Consider the following 19,922-nt stretch of genomic DNA (forward strand, 5'->3'; position numbering starts at 1 on the left):
AATCCCTGTCAAGCCACAGTGGTCATGTCTGCATCCCACGGGTCTGAAGAGAACATCAGCCACAGATGACGTGTTTGCTGTCCCCCAGAGATGGGGAACTCCTTGAGGGTAGGGATATGGGCTCCTGGGTGCCAGGTGATGCTCCCCTGCTCTCCGGCCCGCTGTGCCCACACCCCACGGTGGGCTCCAGGAGCCTACCTTCAATGCTGGTGGAGGACAGCTCCCGCCCGGACAGGCCCCGGATGAGCCTCCCTTCCATCATGTCATAAGTGCGCTTGGTGGCAGAGGCCTCGTGGGAGATACCGGAACTCCTGCTGTCTTCCTTGGTGCACTGGGCCACGGTCACCCCTCCTGGAAGGAAAACACACATACAAACACACACACACACACACACAAACACATACATTCACATACCCATATACACTGGGCTGCTAGGAAGCCGGGCTGAGCCACTGCTGGCCAAGCCAGAGGACGACCTAGAACTCACCCCATCCCACCTGGGGAAGGACTCTCACACCTGAGGTGGGATGCGGGGGTGGCTGAGGGGTGGTCAGGAGGGGACTGACTCGTGTCTCCTTCACCTGAAACCTGTGGCAGAACGAGAAGGCCATCACCGCCCCACTGTCCACGCCAAGCTGGTGCTGTTCCTGTCTGCCCCGGGCACCAGACCTCCCCACTGGCCAGACGCCCCTTTCCGGAATGCTGCCTACCCACTGTCTGCGGCCACGTCTGGGATCCTTCAGCCGGATGGCCGACACTGGGCACTGCAGCAAGGCTGTGCTGGGAGTGTGTTTTTCCCCCTGAAGCCATTTATTTTGGTCCATTTCCACTAATGAAAGGATTTCCTTCCAGCCCAGGCAGGTCAGCGAGCATGTGTGAGTGTGCGTGTGTGTCTTTGCATGTGCAACCGTATGCGCACATGTGCAACTAATCCTGCCCCAGGGCTGAGGGCTAGTAGTTCCATGGAGAAAGGGAAATGAGACAAGCCTAATGTTTTGAAGGAGGGCCCTGCCCTCTCCTCATCCTCCCTTCTCTCCCCTCCCCAGAGGTTACTCAGGAGCTTCCAGCTGTTCTAGGAAGTGCGGATGGTCTTCCTTCACCTCGCTCTCCACTTTGTAGCAGCTCAAATGAAAGCTGGAAAGGTCCATGGGAGGAAAGAATGGGTCTGATGGGGGACACTGTGGGGGCAGCTGAGGAAGCGGAAGAAGGAGAAATTCCCCCAGCAGGAGACAGAATGAGGGTGGAAGAGAGAAAGAGAATGTGGAAAGTGGAAAAAGCATGGGTCTGGGAGTTGGGATCTCAGTTCGAATCCCAGCTATACCATGTAATGAGTCCCACGTGGGACAGAGACTGTGTCTGACCTGATTATCTTGTAACGAACCCAGCACTTAGCAAGGTGCTTGGCACATAGTCTGTGCTTAACAAATACTACAATTATTATAATTGTTATTAACATAAAGACTGGCCCCAGCTGCAGCCCCGAGTGAAATGACCCATGCCTACTGAACTGCAATTCCCACTGTTGGGTAGGGACTGTCTCTATATGTTGCCAACTTGTACTTCCCAAGCGCTTAGTACAGTGCTCTGCACACAGTAAGCGCTCAATAAATACAATTGATGATGCAATTTTCTTTCTACCAGGACAGCGTTCACTTCATTTTGCTTCCTTGGCTCCTCTGTTTCCTTGCAGGCCAGGTCCGGGGTGGGAAGATGAAGGAGGCAGATGTGTCTCAAGAGCTTCTGAAAGCAGGTGAGTACAATGACACTCTTCTCCCAGTTCCCTGGGCTGGGGAGTCCGGGTGTCTGTCTGAGCCTCCTCTTTCACACAAACACCATTTTCATGAAGGACTCAGAGGGCAACCCACAGACTCGAACAAAGTCAAACAATGGCCGTGAAGCCAAGAGAAGGTTGGAATGGGCCCAGCACACTTTGCTCCCAACTGACTTCTCCCACACTCGCAACAGGGCTGTGGAAGCAGGAGCCAGAGTTTCAGGTATGTGATTCTCTTTCTTGCGTTCTCTCTGGCTCTGCTTCAGTCATGCTCAGGATGAAAGCGGAAGAATAGCCGATGTTTTGGAAGAAGGAAGTCATCGAGAGGCACATGAAGAAAGTAATGTTCCTGCACACCGTCATCAAGAAACATCTGTTCCCGACAGCTCTTCTGCAGAATGAGCGTTGCCCCTCCTCAGCTGCCTCTCAGGGGATGGGGAGGAGGCAGGGAGAACGATTAGAATAAAAGAGGGTGACGGGAGAGCGGACGGGGAGGAGGAAACAGAGAACTAAGCAGAAATCCCCCCCACTGCACAGTAAACACGTCCCTCCCTCTCAGGGGCCATTAGCAAACCGACACAAAATGAGAATCACCCAATCGAGCACAATTCAACTTGAATGTGTGACAGGATTCTATCTCATTAGCTACCTTTTCTTTCCACGGCCCCTGGGCTACACTGATGAACACAGTGCCAGTTTGATTCTCTCACCAGAACTCAGAAGCATCACATTAGATGAGTGCTTTAATCCATTCTCCTGGCATTTCTGTTGGGAGTATGAAGTCCTGGGATGGGGAGAAATTGCACCTAGGGCTTCTCTGCCCTATCTCTCAGGGGCCACCATTAAAGACCATTTTCTGTCCACGGGATGGGGCAGGAACCACAGCTTCTCCTTTGATTGTTCGGTCCCAAGCACACAGGATGGTGCTGGGTAAAGCCTGATGTTAGAGTGATGATGTCAGTGATAAGGGACAACAAAATCCAGTTACCAGGAAATAAGACAACAGCATCTAACTCTTCTCTACCTTCATTCGTTTTTCCCTTGCAAATCACTCGGGGCTTCCCAAAAGATGGGCTGAGGACTAGGGTTACAGGCCTGGGCTAGCAGGGTTGACCCTTTTAAGTTTGTCCATCATAACTAGTTGCAGGGCCCTGGGCAAGATCCAAAAGTGTCCCCAAAGACAGAGGGTATCACCCCACCCTTCTCCCTACACCCAAAGATGCAGATCCCTTGTCTGACTATCCTCTGCCTGGGTCCCACCCAGCGGGGTCCCATCCACCCCATCCACTGCAGGTGCTGGAAACTGTAGACTGTAAGCTCTAGACTATACACCTCTAGACTGTAAGTTCAGTCTACAAATTCTGTTATACTGTACTCTCCCAAGCACTTAGTACAGTACTCTGCACAGAGTAAGCACTCAATAAATACCAATGATTGACTGATTGATTGACTGGGGGCAGCTCCCATTCCAGAGCCTGCTGGTGGTGCTGCCGGAACTTAGCTGAGGTCTGAGCTTACAGCCACAAAGAAATATGCAATCTTCTAAATCCAGGAGATGGGTTAGGTCAAATCAAATTCCTTGACATCCAGGAGAGGAAAGATCAAGGGAGTCCTTTCTGAGTCCTAACTGAAGGACTTTGGTCCTTTAACGCTCACCCACTTAGGTGGCTGGGCCTGGAGGGATTCTACCTCTGGCAGGTGTGCTTGCCACCACCTCCTCACGTTGAATGGACCATGTCTTCCTGAACATTCCCCAGATGATCCCCACTTTCCCAATCCTGCTATCTCTCCCCATAGCCACCTGAACACTTATGTGTAGATTAGTCTAATAACAATAATAATAATTCTGGTATTTGTTAAGTGCTTACTATGTGCCAGACACTGTGCTAAGCGCTGGGGTGAATACAAGCAAATCGGGTTGGACACAGTCCCTGTCCCACATGGGACTCACAGTCTCGACCCCCATTTACAGATGAGGTAACTGAGGCACAGAGAAGTGAAATGACTTGCCCAAGGTCACACAGCAGACACATGGCGGCATCAAGATTAGAACCCATGACCTTCTGACTCTCAGGCCTGTGCTCTATCAACTATGCCATGCTATTTACATGTGTGTGTGTGGGTGGGCGCTGTATGAATATATAAAGAGAAAGAGAGAGCATATTTTTAATATAACCAGTTTTATGTATATTTTTCTTCTGTTCTTACTGTATTTATACAATCTATGTCTGCTCGTCTTCCCCATTAAATAGTAAATTCCTCAAGGGCAGGAACAATGTTTCGCTCCACTACATGTGTGCTCTGTGACCTTGAACAAGCCACTTAACCTCTCTGGGCTTCAGTTATCTCATCTGTAAAATGGGGATTAAGAGGGTGAACCCACGTGGGACAGGGACTGTGTCCAACCTGATTAACTTGTATCTATCCCTGTGCTCAGAACAGTGCATGGCACATAGTAAGGGCTTAACAAGTATCATAATCATCATTATCAAGCAGCCCAGTACAGCGCTCTGTTCACAATAGGTGCTCAATAAACCTGAATGAACGAAAGAATGAATGCAAAAAAGAAAAGAATGGGATCAGAAAGACAAAGGGTTGTGATGAACAGCAAGCACTGAGAGCTTTTCTGGGTCACGAAACTGGACACTCTGAGGGTCAGCCAGAATCTCAACCCTGACCCAGTCTGAGGGCTGACCATGAAATGCAACTCTATTCTAAACCACACAACTTACCCTGGTCCCCACCTATGAGGCAGCAAAGCCCAGCTGGGATCTGCTCCCATCATACCCGTGACAGGGGAGTTCTATTCTGAGTTCATCGATGATGTTACTGGGAAATGGTGGTCCAGGTTTGAGGCTGCTGCTCTTTGAGGCAGCCCCATGGTAGAGAAAACTTACTATGGGCAGTGGAATGCCTGCAGCCACTGTCCTTTGTGCCGATATTAATTCCCTGGATGAGCAAGCTAGGGACCGTCCAGAACTCCTCTCTGTCCTATCGGAGGCCCCTGAGCCGTGGGCCCTGAGCCAGAGGCCCAGGGAGGTTCAACGGCACGGTCCCACCTGCAGAACCGTCGCTCAGCTTAATTAGGACAGGGACTCCAGCAACTCACCAGACGGAGGGAGAGAGGATCTGGCAACTTCGGGATCGGGGGGAGATGTAAGGGGCCGCTCAGAAAGGAGGGAGAGAGAGACCTCTGGCAGAGAAGATGGGAGCGCTCAGATGCTACCTTGAAAGCACTCTCCTGGCTGGACACATTCCCCTTAAAAATACCGAAGCCCTCCAACTTACCATCGTAGGACAGTACGTGACCCTTCTTCCCTTCATAGATGACGTGGCCCTTGGGCAAGGCGTCCTCTCTTACTTTCTCCGCTTGGCCAGGGCTGTCCTCTCCCATTAGCTTGGAGACGGTTCCTTTGAACAGCACATCAGCAGGTGTGCCCTGGGAGAAATGCATGGAGCGGTGTCACGAACGATTAGGCTAGAACGAACACACACATGTGTACATTCTTGTGCGCATGCGCAGACACACAGACACACATACAGACTCAGAGTTCCACAAGGCAGTGGCTGAGAGGAGAAAGGGGGAGCCAGCTTCTGTGGGAGTGCCGGCACATCAGACACCCGCTTCCTGCCTTGGGGCTGTGCAGCTGAATTATGGATGAGCAGAGTGTAGAGTGAGCGGGAAGCAGGGAGCGAGAGTGGCAGGATTTCTCCGAGGTTTCCCCCGACCCCGTTGGACTAAGAGGCTCCATCCCCCTGGGAACCCGGGGAGCCCTTGGGGAGCCTCCTGTTCATCAGATGCACTTGACTGGAACTGGAGGGCTGACGCAACCAGGAAGGTTGACGTGGGAAAACCATGTCTGCACTCCAAAGACGCAAAACAGTTGCAGTCTTGCCTTCCTTCTCTTCAGGACACACATCCCCCTTAAGACACTCGCCACACTTTGCTGAGCAAACTGTCCCTCTGCCTGGCAAGGACAAGCACTATTGCATCTCCCTAGTCCCAGGGGAGGGAATGGCTGTGACAGCTGCAGCTGAACTCTGATGTTCCAGAAGGAAACTGCACCTGCCATCCCATTCTCATCCAGCCTCCTCCTCTCTTCCACCCGTCCCACTCCATCCCAGCCCCGGGCCCAGTTTCCCCACCACCCCCATCCTCCCCACGCCTCATTCCCTCAGCAATGGACCCGCACGCTGCCCCTCCTTCCTGAGAACGTGACCCTCAGCAGCCACCCATTTTCAAGCCTCTCTGAATTAAGCCACAAGCCCCTAGGTCAAAGCCAGTGGGGTAAACCAGGTTGGGGCCAACCCAAGAGTTGGAAGAGAGTTCACTGCACCCTCTCCCTAGAGGCTGTTTGAAAATATGAGGGAATTAGAAATACCAACCGGTAACTGGAAGTCACTGAAAGCATCTTAAAAATCGTTGAAAAGGAGTAGGGCTTAGTGGAAAGACCACAGGGCTGGGAGTCAGGACACCTGGGTTCTAATCCCAGGCTCTACCACTTGACTGCTGGGTGAGATTGGCTAAGTCACTTACCTTCTGTAGGCCTCACTTTTGTCATCTGTAAAATGGAGATTTAGTACCAGTTCTCCTTTCCCTTTAGAATGTGAAACTCTGTGGGAAGGGGACTCTGACAATCTGATAATCTTCTAACTACTCCAGTGCTTAGCCTGAGGCTTGGTTCCTAGTAAGCACTTTCCAATACCACAGCTGCTGTTATTCTTCTTAGGGAAGGGCTGTAGGGGAGGTGATGGGGAAGGCTATGGAGTCAGGAGCTTGGGACCCAAGCCCAAGCCTCTGATCAGGAAGGGGTGGCACAGCTCCAGGGATGTTCAGATTGGCTGGCCCCTGATGCTTCCAGCTCCCCAGTGCTCCCTGCTTCCCCATACCCTCCCAGCTTTTATGAGTCCTCTATGAGGCTACTGGGGTCAGGGAGAGTTAAAAGGAAAGGCTCGGTCCTGTTAGTCCCCAAGACTGGAACTGAGTGACTTTCAACAGGGGCAAAGTTGGCCAGAACATGCTGTTGCTTTAGAAACCCTCCAGCCCTAACTCATTGTGTACTCTGCAGGGAAGATGTGACAGCCAGGCCCACGGGCTTCCCAGAGAAGCTAGGCTTCCCCCAGATCCAGCTTCCATCTCGCTTTCTGTCTGGCCAGGATCTCTCTTCCTCTCTCACTTCCTTCCTCCCCCCCCCCACCACTCCACTGGCCCCCTTGCCTCCTATTGTTCCCCAACCACCGCCCGGCCCAGCGGCGGGCCAGTGTCTCCCAGGATTCTCCTTGTCCAAGGCCCGACCAAACCTGGATTGGAGTGCAGAGGGGCCACTCTGGACAGCTCACCATGCAGGCAGGGGTGTCTGTCTGAGACTGGGGAGACAAGAAAGGGGCTCCAGGCCCCGCTCTGTGAGGACCCGCCTAGAGAGCTGAGCTCAATTTCAGGAAGGAGTCCTGACTCTCAGAATGAGGGGGCTGAAGGCTCTGAAAGACTGTTTCTTCACCTTCCTCGGTCCCAGACATTGGCTACTTACCTAGTTGCCTGTGAGACTTTATGACTCCCGGTGAGGAAGGGAGGCTAGTAACCAGCTGGGATCAGCTACCCCAGCCCACCCAATGAAAGCCCCACCCCCTCCTGTACTAGGAGCCATGGGCCGGGGAACCTACGTGAGTGATGGAGCCACGGTAGGTGATAGGGCTTTCCGGGGGAGCACGGCCGCTGGGGGTGCCTTTGGTGATGCTTCCTCCTGGGGTGCTGCCCAGAGCCGTCCCTGCAAGCCACCACAGCAACAGGTTAGGGGGTGGGTCCCACGTGGGCGCCCCAGGGGGTTGGGGCTAGCGGGAGTGGGGGCAGCTAATATGAATGGGTGAGCAATGGCGGGAGAGGCAGAGAATGGGGTACGCTGGCCTCTGTGGCTTCCTGCTCCCCATTACCCTCCCACCTTTTATGAGGTGCAGGGAAGCTCAGAGACAGCCTTCTCTTTGGGCCGGTTTGATGGGGGGCAGTGGGGAGGTGAGGGGAGTGTCATAGGCTGGCAGAGGTCAAGAATTGCTGGCCAAGGGTCAGGTCCAGTCCATAAGGGACCTAGCTGCCATTCAGTGGCAGACGGGGGAACTCAAACAATGCAACCCCAGGGTCTTCCCCCAGGAACAACTTCAGGGCCGGGGAAGGAAATGAAACTCGCGGGGAGCAAACACTGCTCCTCAGGAGACTCAGGGGGCAGAAATGTCACTCTGGACTGCGGTCGTCAGAGAGCCAGCTACTTTCCTCACTGGCCCTCACTGGGGGAGGTGGTGGAGGTGTCCAGCAGCCAGGCAGGGAAGGAGGCAATAGACAGGGGCAGCACGGATGGTTGGTCCTTGGTGCAGATTGACTGGCCTCTCCCGCCAACCCAGCCACTGTGGGTCTGCCTCCTGGGGCCAGGACTGCTCCCTGGCTGTCGGGGTTGGGAACGGGGGCCTCGATGGGCGGGCGGAGAAGGGCTCCCCGAGGCAGGGCCCAGCTTACCTCTCAGAACAGAAGTCTCCTGTGCTGTCTGTATGACCAAGCTCTCGGGCTGGTTGGCCTGGCTCCTGGGAGACAGCTGTTCTTGCTTCACTCCGGGGAAAGAGACTGGAACACAGTAAATACATGACCTCATGGGGACCCCAGGGCACATTCCCCTTTCTCTGATTCGGGGCATTTCGTGTGGGAGTTCAATGGACTAAGGAGGTTTCCCCCTCTCTACCTTGAGCCAGCTCTCTTCCTGCCTTGAACGCCTGGTTGCTAAGAGACCAGACTTAAATCACTCCAGGTCCCACTGCCACTGAGTCAGCGGGCGGCTGCCCCTCCGCGGACACCGGACAAACACCAACACCTCCTCCTCCTCCTCCTCCTCCTCCCCTTCCTCCAGGGCCCGGCTCCGGCCTCCCCCGCTACCTAGCTGGGCAAACAATTGGTCTCCTGCCTGCACAGCAGGATGGGCAGAGCTCAGTGAGACTTTCTAAGGGGCCAGGCTAGGGAGTGAGGAGGAGGGGAAGGAAGGGGCAGGGAGTCAGAGCTTAGACCAGGCTCAGGATGGGGATGAATCCCTCCAGATGGGGTAAAAAAACCCTCAACTCACAGGGCCCTAGGTGGCTGGCTCGGTCAGTGCTTAGGACAGCACCTGGATCTGCTAGATCTCCACCCCACAGGTGAACTCGGGGGGGCAAGACAGAGGGCATAGGGGAGCTCCGTGGCTTTCTGCAGTGCTTCCGTCAAATAGAAGTTGTTTCTTAAGGATTTCATCCCCCACATCCCCACCCTGGAGGAAATCCCCGAGAAGCCACTTTTCCTATTCAGAAATACTTCAGACCAGCACAGTCCCTTTTCCAAGCTCGCCACCCAATGGGGAAAGCACTGGCTAGGCAGGGCAACGGGCTGCCATGCGACCCACCGGCCTATGCCCAAGCAGGGAGTTGCAGGGGGGCAGGGAGCCACTGAGGGAGGTATCAGGCTGACCTTTGCTAGGAAGGCTTCCTAAGAACTCCCAATCCCCCTCCCACACAGCTGAGCTTGGCTCGGAGAGAGCCGGAGGCAGGAAGGAGGCTGGCTTTTGCCAGCCCACATTTCCAGCCAAAAGGAGGGTGTGGGTGGTATGGGCCTGGCTCCCGAACAGTCGGCGGGGTCCCCCGTGCCCAGCCAGCTCAGACACCGGAGACACCGTGTCCGCAGCGGGCCATGCCTTGGAGTTCTAGCCCTTGGAACTGGGGAGGAGAATCCATGGAGATGAGTTAAAACCCAGACTGTGCTTTGGGATCCCTGCAGGTCCCAGCAAGGGATGGGGAAGAGGGTATAAAGAGAAAGAAGAAGGAAGAGTGTCGGGGAGAGAAGTCTTACCCAGCTTTTTAGGATCCATGGTCAGCGGCAGACCCATGGTGATGGCGCCAACAGGAACTTTAGCGTGTTCAGAGTAGGGAGTGTGGAGCTGGATGGGCACTCCCTGAAAGGCACATGCATACACACATATTCAGCAGGGCTGTAGTGGCCACCTTGCTCGACCCTCACCCCCGAGCTCCTTCGACTGGATCTCCGCTGTCCTCTGCCTTCAGGCCCAAAGCAAGAGACAGAGGAGCCCTGGAGGTTATCTGGGTTCACTTTCTTCATATACCAAGAATCAATCAATCCATCAATGGTACTTATGAAGCAGTGACTTTATTTTTCTTATGGTATTTGTTAATAATATTAATAATAATAATGACAATAATAAAAGTGATATTTGTTAAGTGCTTACTATGTGCCAGGCACTATGCTAAGCATTAGGGTAGATACAAACTAATCAGGTGAGACACAGTCCATGTCCAACATGGGGCGCACGATCTTAATTCCCATTTTACAGATGAGGTAATTGAGGCTCAGAGAAGTTAAGCGACTTGCCCAAGGTAAAACAGAAGGTAAGTGGCAAAGCCGCGACTGGCATCCTTCTGACCCCCAGGGCTCTATCCACTAGGCCACGTTGTTTACTGTGTGCAGAGGACTACACTGAGAACTTGGGAGAGGATGCTAGAGTTAGTAGATATGATCCCCATTCAACAGGAGCTAAGTCTGTCTTCGGCCCCCGAAACAGAGGGGGTCCTCATCCCAGCTCGAGCTCCAGGGGCAAGTGGAGCGATAGGGTGAAGGAAAAAGGAGTTCTGCTGCTAAAGCACTCCCATTCTTCCGGTTGAGGGATCCAGCTTAGTGGCTCAACTCTCCATCTGACTTGGTCAGGGGAAGCCTGACTCCTCTCCACATGTGGACTAAAGGGAAAATTCCTGAGTCACACACTCCGGCCGGGAAAGAGTTATGAGGCAAAAGAGTGAGAGAGATGGGGTTTCGTGGGCTGGTCACTTGCAACCCCCCATCAAGGACAAGGGCAGCTAGCTCCCTAGGTGACGCTAGAGCCCTCTCCCGGCACCCCACTGAGCTCTCCGCTTCCGCCGCCTCACATGGCCGCCGGCCCAGACCTACTGCCCCGGGACTGTAATGCCAGTCCTCTTCCCCGTTCCCAGAGTGACCGCTCCCGCCCAGCGGGGGGGAACGCGCTGACGTTGGGAGCTATTTTTACTCGAGGCCTGAATGCTGCCCGCCCTCCCGGCCTGCCTTGAGCCGACTTCCTTTGGGATCCCCAGCTTCTCGGTTCCCTCCTGGCTAAGCCCCAACCGGCACATTGTCTCCGCAGGAATGGGGCCTCCTTTAGGGACTCCCCTCCTTCCCCCTTCTGGCCAGAAGCCCAGCTCTTGTGGCTGCGGTGGCCCGAGGCCAACTTCTGGCCCTAATCCTGCCTAGCTGGACCCAGAGTTCAAGAGCATTTCTCTGGAAGGCTCTTGGCCACCCCCGGGACTGCTTGGTCCTGGGGTCTAGGGGTCTGGTGCCTGACTCTGCCTCAGGAAGAAGCAGTAACATCAGGAAGGGAACCGTGTTCCTTCCACGGGTAGCTCTGCTGTATTTTCTGGAGAAAGTTATTGGAAGCTGTGGGGATGGCTGGGGGAAGAATGGAGAAAAGGCAGTAGGGGGTGGAATGGAAGAAGGAAGAAAGTGGGGCATGGGACCTCCAATTGAGGTCCTCTTAGCTGGGTCCCCCTTCTCTACAGGATAGCTCTCCTCTTACCACTGCTTCCAGCACGCGTGCACACACACACACTCTCTCTCTCTCTCCCCCCACCCCATCACTCCCCATCTCTCAATCCTTGACTTTAGGAAGTTCCACCCACCTCTTAACAGGGGCAGGCCTTTCACAGCCTAAGAGCCAAATAATCCACAACCAGATTCCACCTGGACTTTGTGGCCCCCAGGAGCTAGTCAGCCCCCAAGATGGAAGAGCGGGAGTCTAGCTGGGTGCCTTGGCTGGCTCCTCGTCTTTGTGTTTTTGGTTATGTCTGCCTTTGGAGTCCGGTTAAATCCTGGAGGCAGCAGGAACATAACCAAAAGTAGGCTCCCCTACTCATTTTCACTAGGTGACCTTGACTGGTCCCTTTAATCTGTGAGATTCCTCCAGGGTCCTTTCTCCAGAAAAGTCAGTCCTGACAGATTCCCAAGCTAAGTCATGAAGCCTCCCTCTCTTCCTCTCTCCCTCCCTCCCACCCTCCCCATTTCCCATCACTCTCCCTCCCTTTTCTCCTCTTTCCCTCAGCCTGTTTCTCCCTCTCTCAGAAGTGACTCATTTCGGACTTTTCCCTTCCTTTACAAGCACAATCCAAGATGGCAGCCTTTCATGAGAACACAGTGATCAGTGCTCTCCACAGGCCCATGACTCCCAGTTGGAGATCACAGAGTCGAGGGCCCAGCTCTCCTCTCCCCAGGGGGCCATGCTTGGCTTCGACTCCTGGGCATGACCTTGCCGAGCCGGTCAGAGCCTTACCTGGGCTATGGAGGCCAAGGGCCTCTCCAGAACGACAGGAGACTTGGTGGACGAGATGAGAGGGGGCGGGTTGGAGATGCCAGGCATTCTCTGCAGCCCAGGCCGGGAGCTTTCGTGCAGGGTCAGAGGGATCGGATGACCTGGATGCAAGAGGGGGGTGGGGTGGGGGGGGATGGGAGGGGAGGGAGAAGGGGTCAGCCCTGGCCCTCGCAGAGACAACTGACGCTGCTAGTAATGATAACTACTGTGATATTTGTTAAGTGCTTACTATGTGCCAAGCACTGTGCTAAGTGTAGGAGTAGGTACAAGATAATCAGATCAGACACCATCCCTGTTCCACAGGTGACTCGTAGTCCAAGGCACAGAGAAGTGAAGTGACTTACCTAAGGTCACAGAGTGGGCAAGGGGGTGGAGCCAGCATTAGAACCCAGGTCTCCTGGCTTCCTGGCCTGTGCTCTTTCCACCAGACTACACTGCCTCCCGGGCTGAGCCTGGGACCCGACAGGCTCTGGAAGCGAGGTCTGAACTGAACAGCGGGAAGGGGAAAATGTCCCAGAGAAAGCCCCTCACCCCACCCAGGGGAGAAAACCTGTCCCTGGGAGACAGATTTCAGAGCAGGTTCACCTAAGTGTCAGAGGAAGAGCTGGGTAATAATACTAATACTATGTGCCAGACACTATACTAAGCGCTGGGACAGATACAAGCAAATCGGGTTGGACACAGTCTCTGTCGCATGTGGGGCTCATAGTCTAGATCCCCATTTTACAGATGAGGTAACTGAGGCACGGAGAAGTAAAGCAACTTGCCCAAGCAGACAAGTGGCGGAGCCAGGATTAGAACCCACGCCCATGCTCTATCCACTACGCCACGCTGCTTCTCTACCAGGGAGTGCCACACAGAGCCGCCCTGCTGAGGGCCCCGGGCTGACAGACCTTCCACCCTCAGTGTGCTCCTGGCTGAGGTCGGTGCTATTCAGCGGGGTTCCGGGCCGAGCCGCCCCCAGTGCGATCTGTGGATGGGGCAGGGGAAAGACCTGACCCGGGCCTACTGGCTGGCTCTCCGCCCTCTGCCGAGGGGCTGCCCTCTCACCCACCTGGTGGGTTGTATGGAAACACAGCCGGGTCGGCGAGGGGAGAGGTTCTGATGAGGTCCCGGGAAGACACGGGGTAATGCAGGGCGGGTGGCCAGCAGACGGTGGCCGCTTGTTCTCCACTCAGCTTCTGCCCCTCGGGGAACGTTGGGAAGTGCACGGGCTTTTCTATGGGGGGAGGAAAAAAACACGCACCATCAGTCAGTGGCAGTGGCAATCCAGGGGCCTCTAGCAGCCAGCCGCCGGACTCGGCTTCCTTTTCCCACTCCCTTCTGCATCACCCTGACTTGCTTGCTGTATTCACCCTCCCCGCCCCAGCTCTACAGCACTTCTGTATATATAATAATAATGAATAAAAAAATAATAATGGCATTTATTAAACGCTTACTATGTGCAAAGCACCGTTCTAAGCACTGGGGAGGATACAAGGTGATCAGGTTGTCCCACGTGGGGCTCACAGTCTTCATCCCCATTTTCCAGATGAGGGAACTGAGGCCCAGAGAAGTTAAGTGACTTGCCCAAAGTCACACAGCTGACAATTGCCAGAGCCGGGATTTGAACCCATGACCTCTGACTCCAAAGCCCGTGCTCTTTTCCACTGAGCCACGCTGCTTCTCATATCCATAATTCATTTATTTATATTAATGCCTGGTCTGCTGCTCTAGACTTTAAGTTCCTTGTGGGCAGGGAATGTGTTCGCTATATTGTTGTACTGTACTCTCCTAAGCACTTAGTACAGTGCTCTGCACACAGTAAGCACTCAATGAATACGATTAACTGATTCCTGCCCCAACAGCCCCCTCCCACAAAGGCTCCTCCTTTTCCTCCTCTTCCTCCTGGTAAAGCCATGAGAGATCAGCAGGCGAGGGGGAAGTCCCCCCCGCCCCCGCCCCCCCCCCCGCCATCCCTCAGAGACCAGCCTGCTCTGGACTTTTGGGGTTTTCTGGGCTCTGTGTGTACCACCGGGCTGCAGGGAGCATTGGAGTGGCTACAGGCTAGAGGGGAAATTTCTCTCCACAGATCAGGCGAGGACCGCCGGGATGCGAGTAGGGGGGTCCCCAGCCTGACCTGAGAACCCTCAATGGCAGAGCGCTGCTCTGGGCTCTGCTGGGGAGGTGAGCCCAAGGAGGGAGAATTGCCTCAATCCATGGTCTCTCCTCAAGAAGCTGTGGGAAGTCAGGCACCACTCGCCTCCAGCTCACATGAGCTTCCTGCCAACCCTGGCTTGGGGAAGCTCCCAGAGTGGGGGTCCGGGCTGTCAGCAGTCCAGGGGTAGGCTTGGGTCCCGGCCCCACCCTGCTCCTCCAGCCCACCACTATGAGGTCCCTAAGATGACCCCAACAGCGACAGCAGTGGTCAGAGGTGCAGCACTGGGGGGTCAGGGCTGTACCATGCTCGCACTGGAGCTACAGCCGGAAGAATACCAAGGTGGTGGTGCCTGGCTGGCTGGCTGGGCTGGGCTCTCCCCTAAGGTAAGGCCTGGGATCCGGTTCTTGGTGTGCGGTTTCCGGCAGAGCCAAGTCTGGGGCTCCACCTGCATGGGGTGGCATGAAGCACAGACTGCTGCCAATGCGCCACACTGGATCACATAACATTTAATGCAAGGGACACCTTGCACCGCTACTGCTACCCTGCTCGTTCAAGCTCTCATCCTATCCCATCTGGACTACTGCATCAGCCTTCTCTCTTATCTCCCATCCTCGTGTCTCTCCCCACTTCAATCCATACTTCATGCTGCTGCCTGGATTGTCTTTGTCCAGAAACGCTCTGGGCATGTTACTCCCCTCCTCAAAAATCTCCAGTGGCTACCAATCAATCTGTGCATCAGGCAGAAACTCCTCACCCTCGGCTTCAAGGCTGTCCATCACCTCGCCCCCTCCTACCTCACCTCCCTTCTCTCCTTCTACAGCTCAGCCCGCACCCACCGCTCCTCTGCTGCTAATCTCCTCACCGTGCCTCGTTCTCGCCTGTCCCGCCATCGACCCCCGGCCCACGTCATCCCCCGGGCCTGGAATGCCCTCCCTCTGCCCATCCGCCAAGCTAGCTCTCTTCCTCCCTTCAAGGCCCTACTGAGAGCTCACCTCCTCCAGAAGGCCTTCCCAGACTGAGCCCCTTCCTTCCTCTCCCCCTTGTCCCCCTCTCCATCCCCCCAATTTTACCTCCTTCCCTTCCCCACAGCACCTGAATATATGTATATATGTTTGTACATATTTATTACTCTATTTATTTATTTATCTTACTTGTACATATCTATTCTATTTATTTTATTTTGTTAGTATGTTTGGTTTTGTTCTCTGTCTCCCCCTTCTAGACTGTAAGCCCGCTGTTGGGTAGGGACTGTCTCTATGTGTTCCCGACTTGTACTTCCCAAGCGCTTAGTACAGTGCTCTGCACACGGTAAGCGCTCAATAAATACGATTGATTGATGGATTGATTGGGTACGGACCGTCTCTATATGTTGACGATTTGTACTTCCGAAGCGCTTAGTACAGTGCTCTGCACACAGTAAGCGTTCAATAAATATGATTGAATGAATTGAATGAACGAAGGCATGCTTGGAGCAGCATGTGGTGCCCCAGGTAGGAGAGGTCTTTCCAAGGAGCCTGGCAAGATCCACGAATAGCTGCCCTGGAACACAAGGACCAGGATGATCATGTCTGACCTCATCCCCCGGCTCTTGGCCACTAGCTCCCAGCCCCAATCCTCTTTGCTCTCAAGGGCAGAGCTGTCTGCTTCTCTGCTGGGATGAAGTCATCCCATAACAGTTCTTCCTTTCGCTACCCCCACCCTGTGGGCTAAGGCTTCTCCACTCAACTCTCCCTCCCTCTGTGACTCTCTCAGGGAGGAAGGGGCCGGCTCAGAGGCCACGCTCTATGTACTCTCTCTCACACACGTGTCGATCCGCTTGCCAGGCACGGTCGACAGATCCCAGGGGGTCGATGGGGAGAAGGGGTGCAACGTGCAGTGTGAAGGATGGAGGAGAGGCCCGAGGGTCTCCAAGTCTCCCTAGGCACTAAGAGGCCAAAGGGTTGGCCCCCGGCTAGCCCTCAGATAGCAGAGAGCCGGCCCCGCTGCTCCTGCCTGACTTGATGAGGAGAAGCCCACTCCCACTGACCCTCCCATCACCAGGTGAAAGCTGAGCTTTAAACAAATTCCATTCCCCACTCTCCTGACTGAGCCTAAATTCCTGCTCAAGGACTGATGGTGAAATGGAAAGAGAAGAAGGGACCCAGAGGATGGCTGGGAGGCAGAAATTTGGATTGTGGGCTTGGCTCTACCACCTCTTGGCTGTGTGATTAGAGGCAAATCACTTCATTTCTCTGGGCCTCGGCATCCTGTCCTGTCCCATTACAATGATGATATCAGCCCCTCTTCGCTTCTCAGGGTAGTGCTGGAAATAGTTGGGGTAGCCAGTTGGCAAGTGCTTTGGAAGAGAAAAATGCTCCTTCAGTTCAAGTAAAGATTAGTCTTATCTGTTCCAGGGCTTCCTCCTGAGCTATCGGCATCCATTGCCTCCTAGGCACTAGGCCTCATCCTTCCCTGATGCCCCCTCATCCTCTTTGGGAGTCAACGGATCCCCCGCCCCTTCCCTTGGAATAGCCGGGAGGGTGGGGAAGGACTCTGTGACCCTCCAGGAAATGGCAGGAAGGAGGAAAGCTCAGCATGGGGTCTCATCCCTGAGCAGGCAGACTTCCTGACCTCTGACCTCTTCCCAGAAGGGCTGAGTACTAGCTTTGGCCAGCCCAGACACCTGGCCAAATGAAGACTGATCTGCGGCCACCAGCAGAGGTGGGAGCGGAGAGCGGGATGTCCAGGCCCAGGCAGATGACCCAGCTGCAAAGAGGTTAGCCGTTCCCCAGGGCCCGCAGAGCGGCATCCCAGGAGGCCAAGAATCATGGCCCCGAAGAACGGACTTGTCTGTGGGGGCTCAGTCACCATGTCACTAGGCCATGGGTTGAGCTGTGAGCCAGGGACCCCTTTCCATGGGGAGCCTGGGGCCTTCAGAGCTTGCACACACATTATCATGCACTCACGGGCCCAGGGAGGGTGCAGGTTTTGGGGGGTGAGTCCGAAACTTCTCTCCCCACTGAAAAGGGCTGACCCGAGGCCCTCCCCATGACCAGGTCAGTCTCACACCACTGCCTTCCACCAATTAAAGTGTAATGGTGGCTGGATTGCGATAAACTGTGCACTGTTCCTGGAAGCAAAGTCCTCCTTTATCACACAGCAGGGAGCAGAGCCAATGTGTCCCAGGGCCTGCTCTGGCCTCTGAACGTGCCTCAACACTGAGTAAGAACACACACCCCCAGCAATGAGTGCATGCTACTGCTTCCAGAGCCAATGAGGGACAGTTCCAGCCCGGCCCTGGCCCCTTGGTCTCTGACCCCAGCCAGGCTCCGGGTGGCACAGCGGGAGCTCAGCTGAGGGAATGGGAGCCCCAAAGCAGAAGAGCCAGAGGGGGAAGAGCTCTGGGCTGCAGAGGTATGAGAAATGACTGCATCCCAATGCCGATGGCATCAGAGATGGGGAGGCAGTGTGGCCTGCCTGACTCAGTCCCAGATGAAGCTTGCTCTGCTCTGGAGTTCCCAGAATTCCCCTGACACCTTTGTCTCAGCTGTCAGTGGCCCTCACCACGAAGGATCCTGGCCACCAAGCTGGGGATAAAAGCTGCTCTTGCCGTACCCACAGCATGGGGTCTCCAAAAAATCCTGGGAAGACCTGTGGCTAGGGTGTGCACTGAATTCCGAGCCCTGAGGAGCCTGAAATTCTGTATCTCTAGCCACAGCACCCTACTGATTCTGTTTTTATTTCATGTATCTGCCCATGTTGTGTTTTACTGTTTCATCATTCCCGATGTATCTGCCTCCAGGCCCTTCTCCCAGCATAGACTCTCAGATTGTGAACCTCTTGAGGGGCAGGGATCATGTCTAATTTTGTCCTCCGTAGTCTCTCCCAGAACAGTGCTCTGCCCAGAGTCAATGTTTAATAAATACTATACTACTACCCGCTCTGATCCTATATGGGAGGCGTCTTAGGCTGGCAACCTCCTGCAAGGACACAGCTGCAGAAAATGGGGAGGGGGAGTGTGGCAGTCATCCTGTTTGCAGGCAATCCCAGCAGCACAAGCTTGGCTTCTGACTTGGTCCCGGGGACAGGGACTGAGACCTGGGTCCTCTGAGCACTAAAAGGAAAAGCAAAGCTGGCACAGCCTCCCTCCCTTCACCCCTATTTTTTTGGCTGCTGGAATGTGAAGGGGGTGGGGGGAGGGCTGGTGCGCTCTCCTGGGACAGTAGGGAAGGGGAGGCCAAGAAGATTAGATAAAGAGGGTCTGGCAGTGATCAATCATTGACTGGGAACTCTTAATTCCTCCAGGTGAACAGTTCTGCTCTTTGTATTCACACTGGCACCCAGACAGCCGAGCAGAGCCTCAGCCAAATGCTGCTCTCTTAGAGAGAGCCAACTGGCAGGGAGCCAGCCTCCGGCTCTCTAGCAAATAACTCAGGTTTCCCCAGGAGACCAGAGAGCAGGGATATCACCTACTTATCAGGGGGCCATAGGGTCTGGGCTGACAGGGCAATCAACACTCTCGGGACAGCAGCCATTCCCAGTTTCAGGGAGGGCTGCGCCATTCTCTCTCCCTGCCAGGGCGTTGGGCCCAGAGCAAATGGATCGAATGGACCTGGGGCAGTCGAAAACCCTTCTGGAAAGAAGCAGGGACGGGTTAGGGTGAGGCCGTTTAGCCGTTTTGGGCTTTCACTGCCTGGGCCCAAAAGGCTTCCTGCCCTCTGGTGTGCCCATTTCAGGCCTTCCCTCCTTGGCACATGTCCACATCCCGATTTACAGGTGGTCAGCCCAACTTGAACGGGTGGCCCCGGGGCCCTCCAGGAGGGGGATGAGTCGGCTGGTGCAGAGGTTGAGCCACAAGGGGGTGCTCTCGCTGCCAAGCGGGAAGGATGTGGGTTTGGAGACAGGTTGAGAGGCGCCCTGGGATTGGGGGCCTGGGGACTCAGGGACTCTGGCTCACTGGGGTCCACAGAGAACTCCGCCCACAACCCATCAATCTCTAGACCAAATGCGCCTCGAGCACTGGTCAAAAAGTCCCATCAGGTTTCCTGGTCTGGTCCCACCAATCTGAGGGCTCCAAAGGGCATTCATTAATTCATTCAATTGTATTTATTGAGCGCTTACTGTGTGCAGAGCACTGTCCTAAGCGCTTGGGACGTGCAAGTTGGCAACATATAGAGATGGTCCCTACCCAACAGCGGGCTCACAGCACTGAGGTAGGTGGCCTGGTTTTATTTCCTGTCCAACGCCACTGACTGGGAATGCTGAAGAGGGTGGTCCCTGGCCAGAACCTCCCTCCCAGGCTGGTCCACATGGGCTTGCTGGGGCTGTGGGACACAGCCTCGGCGACAGACTCTTGGGCAGATCTCACGAGAAAGCAATGAGAAGCTCTCCGGGAAGCCCCGGGCTGGCTGCCCCCCGGCCTGGACTGAGTGGCTCTGGGGCCAGCTTCCTGATGCATCGCAAATACACATTTTTTCCCTTTGAGCAAGAACAAAGAAAATGGGAGCAATTGGACTTTGCTCCCGGGAACTTCTGCCATCAGGGCCCTGGCAAAGAAGGGTTTGCCAAGGCCACTTTCCCGGGACCTGCCTCCTCTGAGCAATACATTTGCTTCCCAAGTCTGGAACCATTTCCTAACGGA

The 19,922-nt window shown here is 54.8% G+C and overlaps 1 protein-coding gene across 1 annotated transcript in view; it reads right to left on the minus strand.

Annotated features, from left to right (window-relative positions):
• The window catches only part of NCOR2 (nuclear receptor corepressor 2), a 443,860-nt gene that overhangs the window by 24,344 nt on the left and 399,594 nt on the right, over positions 1 to 19,922 (minus strand). Inside the window, exons 24-30 of the mRNA XM_038762437.1 lie at positions 13,217 to 13,381; positions 12,124 to 12,263; positions 9,624 to 9,726; positions 8,274 to 8,378; positions 7,433 to 7,536; positions 5,060 to 5,210; positions 199 to 351 (exon numbers count right to left, since the gene is read on the minus strand). Coding sequence (XP_038618365.1) covers positions 199 to 351; positions 5,060 to 5,210; positions 7,433 to 7,536; positions 8,274 to 8,378; positions 9,624 to 9,726; positions 12,124 to 12,263; positions 13,217 to 13,381 — 921 coding nt within the window. The remainder of the gene's footprint in view (positions 1 to 198; positions 352 to 5,059; positions 5,211 to 7,432; positions 7,537 to 8,273; positions 8,379 to 9,623; positions 9,727 to 12,123; positions 12,264 to 13,216; positions 13,382 to 19,922) is intronic.

Source organism: Tachyglossus aculeatus, chromosome 21 (assembly GCF_015852505.1).
Source record: "Tachyglossus aculeatus isolate mTacAcu1 chromosome 21, mTacAcu1.pri, whole genome shotgun sequence".
NCBI lineage: Eukaryota > Metazoa > Chordata > Mammalia > Monotremata > Tachyglossidae > Tachyglossus > Tachyglossus aculeatus.